Source organism: Anarhichas minor, unplaced genomic scaffold (genome assembly GCF_050575085.1).
Source record: "Anarhichas minor isolate MPS153535 unplaced genomic scaffold, ASM5057508v1 ptg000002l, whole genome shotgun sequence".
Lineage (NCBI taxonomy): Eukaryota > Metazoa > Chordata > Actinopteri > Perciformes > Anarhichadidae > Anarhichas > Anarhichas minor.
Genome location: NW_027466448.1, coordinates 7,281,150 through 7,294,432, shown reverse-complemented (window position 1 = coordinate 7,294,432; position 13,283 = coordinate 7,281,150). Strand labels below are relative to the sequence as shown.

General features: G+C 38.4%; 1 protein-coding gene across 1 annotated transcript; it reads left to right on the top strand.

Annotated features, from left to right (window-relative positions):
* The first annotated feature begins 1,179 nt into the window (after nt 1-1,179).
* Nucleotides 1,180-11,441, top strand: lman1 (lectin, mannose-binding, 1). The gene is made up of 13 exons (XM_076087604.1): nt 1,180-1,416; nt 2,549-2,703; nt 3,327-3,434; nt 3,584-3,645; nt 3,976-4,075; nt 4,224-4,347; nt 5,070-5,128; nt 5,280-5,412; nt 5,618-5,805; nt 6,335-6,414; nt 9,843-10,005; nt 10,087-10,211; nt 10,646-11,441. The coding sequence occupies exons 1-13, from the start codon at nt 1,197-1,199 to the stop codon at nt 10,680-10,682; spliced, it is 1,554 nt and encodes a 517-aa protein (XP_075943719.1). The 5' UTR covers nt 1,180-1,196; the 3' UTR covers nt 10,683-11,441.
* The last annotated feature ends 1,842 nt before the right edge of the window (nt 11,442-13,283 follow it).

The window sequence follows — 13,283 nt, the reverse complement described above, 5'->3', positions numbered from 1 at the left end:
CTTGGTTTTTCATGTGTCCACTCGTTTATTTGATTAAACACAACTTCAGTCAGGAATACGCAACATGTGAGCACAGTATAAACTAAACCGATTAAACTTTTAAAACTAGATTAAGACATGTTGGGCTACAGAACTAAGTAGGACAGCCAACATAAGTTGATATTTAACTTTAGTGGTGAAAATCATCACACAAATTCTGCAACAGGCCTTTTTCACAACAGACATTTTCACTTGTCATTGTAGGAAAAGCGGCTCTGTTCTTTTCTTCTTTGGAGGGTTGGTCAAATAAAACAAGAAATGTAATAGTATCACCTTAGACTTTGGGAAATTGTGATGAGCCTTTTTCACTATTTTCTGACATAGCATTAACATTAGTGTTAGCATTAATATTAGTATTAGCAAAGTATTAGTGTTACAATAGCATTTGTATTCGTATTATATTTTTGTATTACCGTTAGCAATAGCTTACCATCAGTCTTACAAGGCTACTAGTATTAGCATCAGCATTAGCATTAGCAGTAGTGTCAGTCTATTCACAATAACATTAGCTAATATTGGCATTCACATTAGCATTAACATTAGTGTTAGCATTAATATTAGTAAAGTATTAGTGTTACAATAGCATTTGTATTATTATTAAGATATTTTTGTACTACAGTTAGCAATAGCATATTACCATCAGTCTTACAAGGTTACTAGTATTAGCATCAGCATTAGCATTAGCAGTAGTGTCAGTCTATTCACAATAACATTAGCTAGTATCAGCATTCACATTAGCATTAGCATTTTTGACAATGTACAAAAATGCTAATGCAATTTGGGATATTTTGATGGACAATGTCTGGCATTTTATATAATGTCTGCCATTATATATATATATTATATATATTTTTTGTCTATAATTATATATTACAGACAAAAAATAATTGGCAGATTAATCATGTTGCAGCCCTAATTTATATAAACATGGATTTATATTTTATTTATCTATTGTTATTTATTTTTGCTGCAAACATGACATATGTTCAGAAGGCCCACCTTGTCGACCTCAGTTGTAACCTTAAAAAAAAAAGAAGAAGAAGAAAAAGAGAGGAAAAAAAGACATGTTTTCAACCAATCAGAAACCGCCCTGTTGGCTCTACAGACATCCCATCATGCTCGTGGTCTCTGCGCTACGTCAGCAGTGATACAGAAACATGGCGGTGTCCATAGCACAGCGCCCGACTGCCGACGGTCGTGTGTTGTTAATAACTTTTCTCACAACGATAATATTTCACTGCAGTGTCGCTGACGTCGCCGCCGGTGCCTCGACGTCAGAGGAGCTTCTTCACCGCCGATTCGAGTACAAATACAGCTTCAAAGGACCGCACCTGTCTCAGCCCGACGGCGGGGTCCCGTTTTGGATCCACACTGGAAGTAAGTTTCCAGCTGTCAACATCCACAGAGCTCGCTTGGTCGTCTAGCTGTTTGAGTTTAAAACACTCGTGTATGAAGATGACTCGAGGTCGGTGACGTTTGGCTGGTTTATAACTGACGTGTTTCCGCGGAGGATGTTTCAGAAATGACAGCGGGTTTGCTTTGTCCATTCAAAACTGCAGCAGGGAATTCATTCATTTAAGCACCCCTAGCTTTTATGTCGGTTTCAAACTGTGTCCTGGCAGCACGTTAAAGGCGCTGGCTGTCTATTAGAGTCCGTGCACAGACACATGCAACTAGAAAGTGTTGAACTTTCCTCTGTCAAAATGGGCCTTTGGATTCTTGCATCACCTCAGCTGAGTTGTCCACTTGCTGATATGAGCACGCAATAAGCAGCAGCATGAGATTCCACTGCATTCCCCCTAAATCAGCATTGATATCAGGCCGTGACATTATCAGTCTGCTGATTCATGATTTTGGCTCCACCACCATTTTCCACAGTCAAAGATGACGACATGAAGATTTGGAGATATTGTCTCTCATAGGACAATATAGTGGGGACAAGGAAGCACCCCTATATTGACAGATAGACGTGGCCTAGAATGTGTGCGACTAGCCTCAAACCAGGGACGTTTGAGGCTATATATATATGTATGTGTGTGTGTGTGTGTATATATATATATATATATATATATATATATATATATATATATATATATATATATATATATATATATATATAATGGCTATTGTAAGTTTGCAGAGTTTACCTGTAGTCTTAGGTCTTCAAGATGTTTCCAAAACCCAACATTGGCCAAGTTACAATGAAAAGCAGCAAGTGATTAGTAGTGACATTGACAATTAATCTAGTCATTGTTGTTTCAGCACAAGTATGCAAATGTTTGAGTAGCATGGGTGTAAGATTGTTCAAACAAATCTGAGAACAATCTTCCACACTTAGTTAAACAAATAGAGAGTATAGTATACACTGATAATGCTGACTCATGATAACGGTATGAGTGTCGTCACATCACACGCGGAACATGACTTCTTTATTGTTTTCTATAGAAATCATCCAACATATGTTACTAATATCTCTGTTTATTCTGTCCCTCTCTCCTCTCCATCCAAGATGCTATTCCCAGTGCAGACCAGGTGCGCATCACGCCGTCCCTCAGGAGTCAGAAGGGCTCCGTGTGGACAAAAAACAAAGTCAACTTTGACAACTGGGAGGCCGAGGTGACGTTCAGAGTATCTGGAAGAGGCCGGATGGGAGCGGACGGTTTGGTGAGGAGGGGCGACACACCTGACATACTCTTATCCTCTATACTAGGGCTGCGTATTAATACTTTTACACTACCGACCAAACTGTATTTGTAGCATCGAGCGCCATGAATCTAAAGTTAGCTTTGACTGTTGTGTTTTATGCAGCATGAGCAATGAATGAAAAGTAGTTAAAAAACATATTCCCCAAACGGAGGAAGTGTTGGTTGAGCTTCTGGTTTAATGACGCAATCCTAATCTGCACTACCCTGCAGTTTACACTTAATCCACAACCTCACTCCACCTCATAATTGATGAATAATCCAACCATTACAACGCGTTGATGTGAGGAGTTAAGATCACCTGTAGTGAGAGCTGAGATTTTACCTTAACATTCAAATAACATACTGTTTGCCTGTCACACTTTGTGTATCCGATATGGAAGAACTTGCAGATCAGTGTGTCAGATCAGTCCTTAGCCGCACTAAGACACATGTATATACCTGTAATATATACTCCAACATTCACCTGACGTAATTTATTTAGGAGAGAAACCTCAAAGACACAAATCAAAAGACCGTCTCTGACTTTAGTTTTGTAAAAGAAGCTAAAACTAACATTTGTACCACGTTTTCTTTGTCCGTCAGGCTGTGTGGTTCACCTCGGAGCAAGGCCTCGACGGTCCGGTGTACGGCGGCGCCGACCAGTGGAATGGAGTCGGAATCTTCTTTGACTCCTTCGACAACGATGGAAAGGTCAGTGTTTATTGTTTATGTATGAATATGATAAATTTCAGGTATGGGATTAATATTTTAAGATAGGATTACATAAAAGCAAAGGTCTGGTCTTCAGATGAACAAAAAGGATTAATGTGTTTCCTTGTTTTCTTCCATCTTCATTCCAGAAAAATAACCCAGCTATAGTTGTTGTGGGAAACAATGGCAAACTTGTTTATGACCATCAAAAGTAAGTAAACACTTTTTTATTTTGCTTTCCCTCAGATGTCCTCACCAACTCAAATTTTAACAACTTAAAGAAGATTAGGAAATATGATTATATTTGCTTGGAAAGTAAATAATCCTCTATCTTTTCCTAATCTCCCCCGGGCCAGTGAAAGCTTTAAATCACTTTTTCAATGCCATTTCAGTTTATCTTAGAATTCACACTGTTTACAAAAACATACATTCATGTCATTCACTTATTTAATAACCTCCACCTCCCTCGTGTCTCTGTGTGGATTACTGTGCTCCAATGCAATCGATATAATTTGTCTTTTAAAATGTTGTTTTGATCCAGTGACGGCACCACACAAGCCCTCGGCACATGTTTACGAGACTTCCGCAACAAACCGTATCCTGTCCGATCCAAAATAACGTACTACCAGAAGACGCTGACGGTAGGGGAACACACGGAGCGCTGGTTATCTCCTGTGTAAATGAAGAGAATAAAAGCCCCTTTCAGCCAGTGGCGCTGATCTTATTATATCGCACATGTCGGATGATCAGCACAGTCCGTGGTAGTCATTGTTCCGTCTTCCTCCTCAGGTGATGATCAACAATGGTTTCACTCCTGACAGAGACGACTACGAGTTCTGCACAAAGGTGGACAACATGGTCCTCCCCGGTGAAGGCTTCTTTGGCATTTCAGCTGCCACCGGTGGTTTAGCAGGTATTGTTCAAACCTCCGTGTTGAAAATCCTTAAAGTTGTGAGTGAAATGAGAGTTTTGAGTGTTTCTGAGTCCTAATTGAAACTACTGCCCCTCTGAGACACTTAGAAACCTTAAATGAACAGAGGTGGAGAGGCTGATGTGATGTGTTTACAGTAAGATTTAAAATACATACAAACAGGCAGTTATGCATTCTCATTTTGTTGAATAGAGAGAACTTTCAATATGATTTCTTGGATATTTTTATATTTATTTATATTTTCTGATTCTAGTTCCATAAGTTTTATTATGAGCTAATTACTCTGTTATTACCTCTCTTATCTTCTTTTCCATCAGTATATTTTAACACTACCACCAATATTACTCTCTAAAAAGATTTCAAATTTGTATTCCCCCTTTATTGATGTTTTTATAAAACAAATGCGCTGTTATTAATTTTATTTATGAGAATTTGTATCCTACTGAGATGTTCTTCCTACTATTACTGTCATGTTTCTGACCTGCCATTCCCCTATTACAAAATATATTACTATTGTTATAATCAAGATATTAAGTTACTCTGTGATTGCCATGCTATGACCCCAGTTTCACTCTTTTTACCCTCAATTATAACCCCTTTGTAACCCTGTTATTACCGTGCACTGATGTAAAGTGCTACCATGATTTAAAATGTGTTCGTTTCAGTTGTGATTTTTGTAATTCAGAATTTCTTTCCTCCATTAGATGACCACGATGTTTTGTCCTTCTTGTTGTTCAGACTCTCGGAGCCGGGCCAGCAACCGGTAACTACATTTTCCTAGAGCTCCTAATACTTTCACAATCCTGTGTGTGCTTTTCTGTAGCTGTGTGTCTATGTGTGCGCATGCTTGTATGTGCACAAGTAGCCTAAGCACAGCCTCTATTGAGGTTTTTTTTTTGTCTCTCCCACTGAAGCCCCCACCTGAATCTGAGATTCCTAAAGAAGAGAAGGACAAGTACCAGGAGGAATTTCAGAACTTCCAGCAAGAGCTCGACAAAAAGAAAGAGGAGTTTCAGAAAGAGCACCCAGACGTCCAAGGAGAGCCAAGTTAGTTCTCCGAAATCAAATCCTAAAGTGATCATAAACACAAAGTTGTTATTTTTAACTCTTTATCTGTTTTATATAATCTGAACAAGCCAAGTTAAATAGTTTGGAAGATATAAATCATGAAACACTCATAGAGACATAAGTTACCTGAATAAATGTTTGTAGATTTGACTTTAATTGGTTTAAATCTTTGCGTCCTCTTCAGTTGAGGACATGTACGAGACCGTGAATGACCGGGAGATCCGTCAGGTGTTTGAGGGCCAGAACCGGATCCACCTGGAGATCAAACAGCTCAACCGGCAGCTCGCTATGATCCTGGACGAGCAGCGCCGATACGTCAACGTCCTCACCGACGAGGTCGCCAAGAAGGGGACGAACGCCGAGTCGGCACAGGTGAGTTCACACAATACGCAGCAGTGGTACCATTGGAGGCTAGGTCATTTTTATCCATCATAGTTTTATTCTAGTTTTAGTCAGCAACAAGTCAAAATGTTTCAGTCAATACTTTTAGTCAGAGTTTTCTCTCTTCATTCTGTCCGGTGTTTTTTGAAGTGCCCATGTCCTTTTACATCAGATTATATTTATTTGACATCCTTCGTGTTTAAAGAAAGTTAATGCCGTCTCGTCATCGCCTCGTCTCAGTCATGGAAGAAAAGGTGGCTGATGAACATATTTTGTCATAGTTTTAGTTAACAAAGTGAACAGGATTTATGAATGATTTAGAGTTTCACTTTTTATTGTTAACGTAGCCGTCTGAATGATAGTTGGTGGCTTAGAGTCAGTTAATTGATTCTAAAATGCGTGCTCAAACTGATTATCAACACGTAAAGAAACCTGTTTATTTAACTGTTAACAGGTTATCAAGACGAATAACCTGTTTTTGTTTAACCTGTGTTTTCTTTGTGTTGTCTTTCTCTTCTAGCCGGATACTGCAGGCCAACAACAGTTGGGCTCCGTCATAACCACCCAGCATGAGGTTCTCAAAAATCTGAACGAGCTGAGGTAAGTAACAACAGTGTCATTGTTGTTGACGGTCGGTCAGCCTGAAATCTAGCTGTTGTTTTTGCAACAAACAGGAAGAGAGATCTGTTGTACGAGCATGAAAAACAAGGGAAATCCTGGCAGTTAAGTCCCATAAATCATATTTAATCTCAGGATGCAGTGGTTGCAACATCACAGGTGTCTTCCAGCCGGGTAATCCAAGTGCAGTAAATCAGTCGCATGCACGTTCCCACACAAAGACGCGCTAGAAGCTTCAGTGCTGAATGGGATAATCATCACACTGCCTTGGTCTTGGCTCTAAACCGTTTTACTCATTTGTTGTGGTATAGTAAAAAAAAAAAAAACATTAATTGCATAGTTAAGAAGTTGCATAATTTACACCTGTTTTAAAAACAGGACTTGCCTCAAGATTTTGGTCAGTTTCTTTTTTTCTTTTAAAACCTTTTTTTCTTGGGTTTTGCAGGATTATACAACATTTGTATCAAATACAAATACCTTTTATAATGCGCCATCAAGGTACAAGGACATGTATTTTTACACCAGCCCCGCTTGACCCGGAACAAAAACACACGTTACGCACAAACCAGCGGTGAAACAAGCAAACTGGAACGCAACGAAAATACACAATAATGAGGACCGACAAGCGCGTTAGTGTTGCTACTCTACCCTTAAAACAAAAAAAGTATACATAATAAAGAAAGTAAGTAAAGAAAATTAATTTTTGACATCATCACCGTGAATAACAATATCATTGCCGAGACGTACAGCATGATCTAGTAATATCCAGCTGTAATCTTCTCCGTTATTAATTATATGGACAGTCGTCTTCCCACTCTCGGATGAGAGCCTGAACAGGTTTTTAATGCCAGGATAATGCAGCTTAGAATAGATTTTATGATGGTGTGCCTTCCTTGACCGTTTGATTTTGGTACTTATAGTAAGTAAGCCTGATTAGGTGTTCAGAATGTGATGTATTGATGTTTGGAGCTTGTATCTTGTGCTTTTGTATTGCTTGCCTAAGGTGCTTGTAGGCTTAGTCATTGTGAGCACACAACAGATTTAAAAACAATATCCTCTTCAAAACCCTTCTCATAAATATGTTTTTTTCACCAATAATTAAGTTTATGAATGCTCCAACTAGTCTGCTTATTTCTAGTCAACCTTTTGGATGTTCAGCTGTTAATTGTCTTTAGTTCTTCAACAAAGAAATGTTGTTTTATTTATTCAAAAAGGACACGTTTGTCCTGTGGCTGCAGTTTCATAGTGTGTCTTAATTTCGACACACCATCTGCATTAAGAATTAATCAGAATCGCAAGATATTAAAGATTTAATTTTATGTAACATTAATCTCTTAGTCCCGTGTATCATAAAAGAACCAAGCTGTTTATATGCCCTAAATCCAACAGGGCATTCATCCTCAAATACATGCTTTTCTTTATTATATTGTTGACCCATAACTCACATGGCACCCAGACTCTCACTCCCAACGTGTCTCATTTTGCGAATCACACCCAAGTGAATTATGTTGTTTAAACAGCAGGAAAAGACAGAGTTTCTGTCGTGGTTCCATTTAAAGAAAGCACACGATCGGAGGTGCACGGGATTAAGATGATTGACACTGAATATAAATTGAGACGCTGGCAAAAGGCTGCAGCTGCTCCCTCTAATGTGCTAATGTGAGCAACTGATCTGTATTACTTTGTAGATTAAGCTCTCAGTTTATCCTGGCCCATCTTTTAAACACAGAGTTTATGATAGGACTTCATCTCAGACTCCCAAGGAGGGCTTTCTGCTCATAAATGGGTCACTTGTGGCAGATGAAGATTAGATGTTAGGCTTTAATAAATGCTCACTTGCTTTCTCAAGGGAGATTTTTGTTTTGCCCTCTCTGTGAAGCAAATTAGATTTTGTTTGTGTGTCATCCCCATCCATCCTTTCAGACCGCAGCCATGTGGCCGAGCAAGAAAAGGCCACCGTCTTAGCACCGTTTTGTCCTTATCAGATTAAGTCGTCTTTAAATACATCTGTCGTACACGAGCAAAACACGCTTTTACCGCCAATTGATTTCTTGTCACAATCCTCCCCTCGGGGGCCTTCGGACTTACTTTCATTTGTCACTTTTTTATTTCCTTCATAATCGTCTTGGATGTGTTTAAGATGATAAGGGAAACTTATTGCTTTCTCCCTGTAAGTAATCAACTTTAAGAAATTTCATTTTGGGAGAAATATGATCCAGGCTTAAGATGTCTTGACTCTATTTCATTCACTGAGGGAATTGAAAGTGAAGGATACAGATTTTACATTTTATAATTGGTGAGCCATGAGAGTAATGGTTTTTAAAATGTGTGTATTTTATCTGATCTAGTTTTGAGGTGACTGACATCACCAAATATTAGACACATAACACCATTAGCAGACATTAGTGTTGACTTTTAACCCTCTGAGTTATTGAATTATGAATTTCCGGTTGTTGCCCGACCAAGAAATGGCACGTAATATTTATTACGCAGGTTTTTGCACTTTTAAACACTTTATATATTAAATATTAATATGTGCATTTTAGAGATGCTGGTGGGATTTTTCTTTTACCTTTTGTCAGAGCCGACTAGCCAAAATTTGAGAAACGTATACTAAGATGTATTTATATTAGGGTTACTAATACTGGTGATGCTTCAGCGTTGGTGTGTGGAAGTTGCAGATACTTTGAGTTAAATGCATCAGTAGGTTTTATCACAGAGACACAAATACTGTAACTTTGTCTAATTTAGACACAGACTGTGGTTGTCTCACTCGAGGAAACCAAACATTTTATTGTTATTTATTTATTTATTATTATTTTGTTATTCAAAACATTTTCTCTGCCTTTCTCAGTTTGGAAAGACTTCCAGCTTCTTCCCAAAGAAACGGGACAATACGCTTCCGATGACGTCATTTGTTTCTTTCCACTTCATTTTCCTTTTTTTTTCAATCACTATTTTTTTTCATTTCTTTAGCATGATGACTAGACTCTGGATTCCAGGCTGTTTCTTAACCTCCCGTACTTGTAATCTGTTGTAAGAACATGTTGTGATAAGGGATTAATTCAGCAATCATGACCTCTTTTATCAGATGGTAATTTTCTGTTTTTCAAACTTTGACAATATGTAGCCTCCAGTGAATGGGGATTAAGAGATTAATTTTGGACAATTTGTATCACTGTAAATAAATGATACCACACAGCGTATTTACTGGGCATCATGTTTCACCAACATAGACTGAAATTGACAAAAGTAAACATTTTGCCTATATTTCAGAGATATTTATTTGGTATTAAAAAGGCTGCGGCACTAAAGATTCTATCATTTCTGTCCTTTGGGGGGAAGCAGCTGCAGTATTAATGTTTTTGGCTTTTGCGGAGACTTAGCGCGTCTTTTCTTTGTCCCTGCAGAAACTCCTTTACTGAGTCACTGAAACAGATCGGCTCGACCCAACACCAGGGTAACGCAGGCGGAATAGGAACCTACGAGACCATTCAGCACTTCAACGACATCAAGGAACACCTGCACTTGGTCAAAAGGGACGTGGAGCACCTGGTGCAGCGTAATGCTCAGGTATGGAGCACAGTGCGGCGCCTCGCATGGAGCGGTGTGTAGAATAGAGCCATGTTGTTATTTGTATGTTTTCACCCACAGAATCCAGCTGAGAAGATCATGAAGTGCCCCGATGTGCCGCCCATGCCGACCTGCTTATCAACTCTTCATTTTGTGATCTTCATCGTCGTCCAGTCGGTCCTGTTCTTCTGCTACGTCATGTACAAGTAAGACGTCATTTACTGAAATAGCTCGTAGTTCTTTGTTGCCACCAAGCATGTCGCCGCCTCGTCCCTGGATGCAGGAAGGACAAGTTTCTCACACTATCTCCTTAACTCCGATAGATAGAGATGTGGTTGGAAATCTGCAAATTTCCCCTTAAAGTACAAATTTGAGGTACTTGTACTTAACGTGTGTATTGTATTAACTTGAATATTGTACTTTTTATTACACTACATTTATTTAACAACTTTAGTTACTTGTAACTTTGTGGAGTCAGGTTATTTTACTTTGGTACTTTAAGTATATTTTGATGCTAATACTTCTAGAGAGTATTTCTACATTGTGGTGTTGCTGAAGAAGCTTTAAAATCAAAGCTCTGAGTACTTCTTCCTCCACTGTCTGTAACGCTCTGTGTGTCTCTCCTTCTTTTCTCTTGCAGAAGTCAACAAGAAGCAGCAGCAAAGAAGTTCTTTTGATGAAATACATTTATGAAAAGAAAGCGTGTAAATGAGGAAATGTCCATTTTGGTAATTTGTTTTCAGATTGTAAGTTATTGTACTTGAAAATAATTTGTTTTAATTTGATCAGTCAATTGTTGCGTATGAATTCTCTTGTGAGACCTGTGGATTTCCAACAAGATGTAACATTTTCCTTGCAGTATTTTTGGATGGTCGGATCCTTTTTGAGTTTGTTTTCAAAAGTCAAAATCATCCCATTTCATGAAACTGAGCTGATGAAAACTAAAAAAAACCTGTGTTTTGAAATGTGCAATTTTGTATAAAATATTGAACTATTAGTGACGAAAACTCAGAGCAGATCGCTGCTTCCGTTTACCTGCTTTGATCGAGTCAAACGTGTCAGAATCTGACGTATACTCGACATGAACAATTTACATAAACAGAAAACCCAAATCACTCTGTGGTGTCTGCTTATTTCATCACGTCAGATACTTTTCATCTGCATTAAATCTCAGCTGTTGATCTCTCATAACAGTTTATTCCAGTTAGCACCTTCAGGACATAGATGTGTAACCGTATATCTCAGAGTAAAGTCAAAAGACATGTAACAAGCAACACGTTATCAGTAGAACTTTGTACCGCCTACTGATTTTTATAAGCTGAATATAAACACCTAACTTAAAACACTATGTAGTTACAGGGACATTTGTAACCTCATATTTTTTCATTACATACATTTTTAATTGGTATTCCTGAATAAACAGTTTGCAAACATTTCTTCAATTGTGTAATTGCAGTGTGTTGCAGTATATCACATTCATTAACAGTTTATACAACAGTTAAAGATTGTTGATAAATACATGCACTTAAATTCCCTTATATCTGCTTACAACTACATTTTACTGTTTTATGGTGTATTATAAACCACTTATGATTATGAAGCATTTATAAACAGTTTTTAGAGTGTTGCTGTCACATTGACACTAAAGCTACCGTCTATCGACACACAGCTCTCTCTGTGCCACTTCCACGTCCGCTGTATCTATACACAAAAGTCCAAGAGTCTACAGCCATACTTACAGCTCTGAAGCTGAGCAAAGGCACATAGTGGTGCTAACTGCTAACGGTGGTGGAGGAAGTATTCACTACTAATACTACACTGTAAGAATACTCTGTTATCAGTAAAAGTCCTGCATTGAAAATGTTACTGAAGAAAAGTAAGTATAATTCGGTAAATGTACTTTAAAGTATTCAAAATAAAGATACTGGATTGCAGAAAGATTTTTTCCATGAAAAATGACAAACTATTATTAAAATGGTTGTCTGTCACTCAACTCATTTGTAAGACTGTTTCGTAGTATAATTTATAACAAAACATCGTAATTTAGAAGTTCTTAATTTTGCTCATTTTGTATGCAATTTTCTTACTAACTAAAGCTGTCCAATAGTTGTAATGAAGTAAGAAATGTTAAAAAGTTCCCTCTGAAATGTTGTGGGGTAGAAGTAGAATGCGGCATGAAAAGAAAATACGTAAAGTACCTAAGTACAATGTACATTGTGCATTCCGGCACTGACTGTTAACTTGCCAATGTTTCGGGGATATAATGTTAACCATGATCACCATCTTAATGTAGAGTGTTGGCATGCGAACATGTACTAATTAGCAGTAAACACAAAGTACAGCTGAGGCTGATGAGTCGTTAGTTTTGCAGGTATTTGTTGATAAACCCCAAAAATTGGACACATTCAAATATTGATCACCAAACTTATGATGTATCCCGAGGGTAAAGGAAATGTTTGTAGCCTACGATATGTTTTGAAAATCCAATCTAATAGTGTTTGAGTCAGTATAGTCAATGGAGTATATGTTTAATGAAATCATGCATTTCACTGTCAAAGAGGCCGACAAGTGGCAAAAAGAATGTCTGGGGCTAAAGATATTACATGACATATTTGGCTGCAGATGAGCATTTCTGAAATGTTTGAGTGCTCAAAAATATCAGGTTAACCTACAAGTTCTTCACCAGAGCTCGCAGATAGCGATGCGACGATAAGGTGAAATGTCTCCTCCCATCTCTCATCCTCCTGTCAATCATTCTCCCACTGAACAATAGCACGGCATTAACGATGGCCCCAGTGGGGGGATAAACAAGGCTGTAATCCTGCTGCTCTCTCTCTCTCTCTCTCTCTATACCCTGCTTGGTCTCAGCAGCATAATCTGCACACGGGCCAGTCAGTACTTTACTAATATGATTAAGCACTAGTGGGCGGAAGCAGAATATGTGTGGTACCAAACTGAGGACGGCCATCGCCAAAAATCATTTTCATGATGAGCGCTGCACCTTCAAAAGAATGTACAAAATGTCAGAATTAATAAAAAGAAAGATCTACAAAGGTCCGCTTGATTTAAAAATAGAGAGAAAACAGGCCATCTGCCTCTTAGCATAGTGGAGCAGGGAGGATTAAATCCAGATTATGGCCGTTGTGTGTGTGTGTGTGTGTCTGTTGCTTGTCGTCAGTGTGTCCTTGGTTCCATAGACAAGCAGCAGGTTAGCTCGAGAGCTACCACTGGATTTTGACAGCTATAGGAAGCCGAACCGGTGGGCGCCATAAGGGGAG

Bases quoted from the DNA above. Each gene is read 5' to 3' on its own strand.
- lman1 (XM_076087604.1), top strand. From the start codon at position 1,197: ATGGCGGTGTCCATAGCACAGCGCCCGACTGCCGACGGTCGTGTGTTG. The intron at 1,417-2,548 runs GTAAGTTTCCAG...TCTCCATCCAAG, and splicing joins GTTTTGGATCCACACTGGAA to ATGCTATTCCCAGTGCAGAC. The intron at 4,348-5,069 runs GTATTGTTCAAA...TTCCTCCATTAG, and splicing joins TGCCACCGGTGGTTTAGCAG to ATGACCACGATGTTTTGTCC.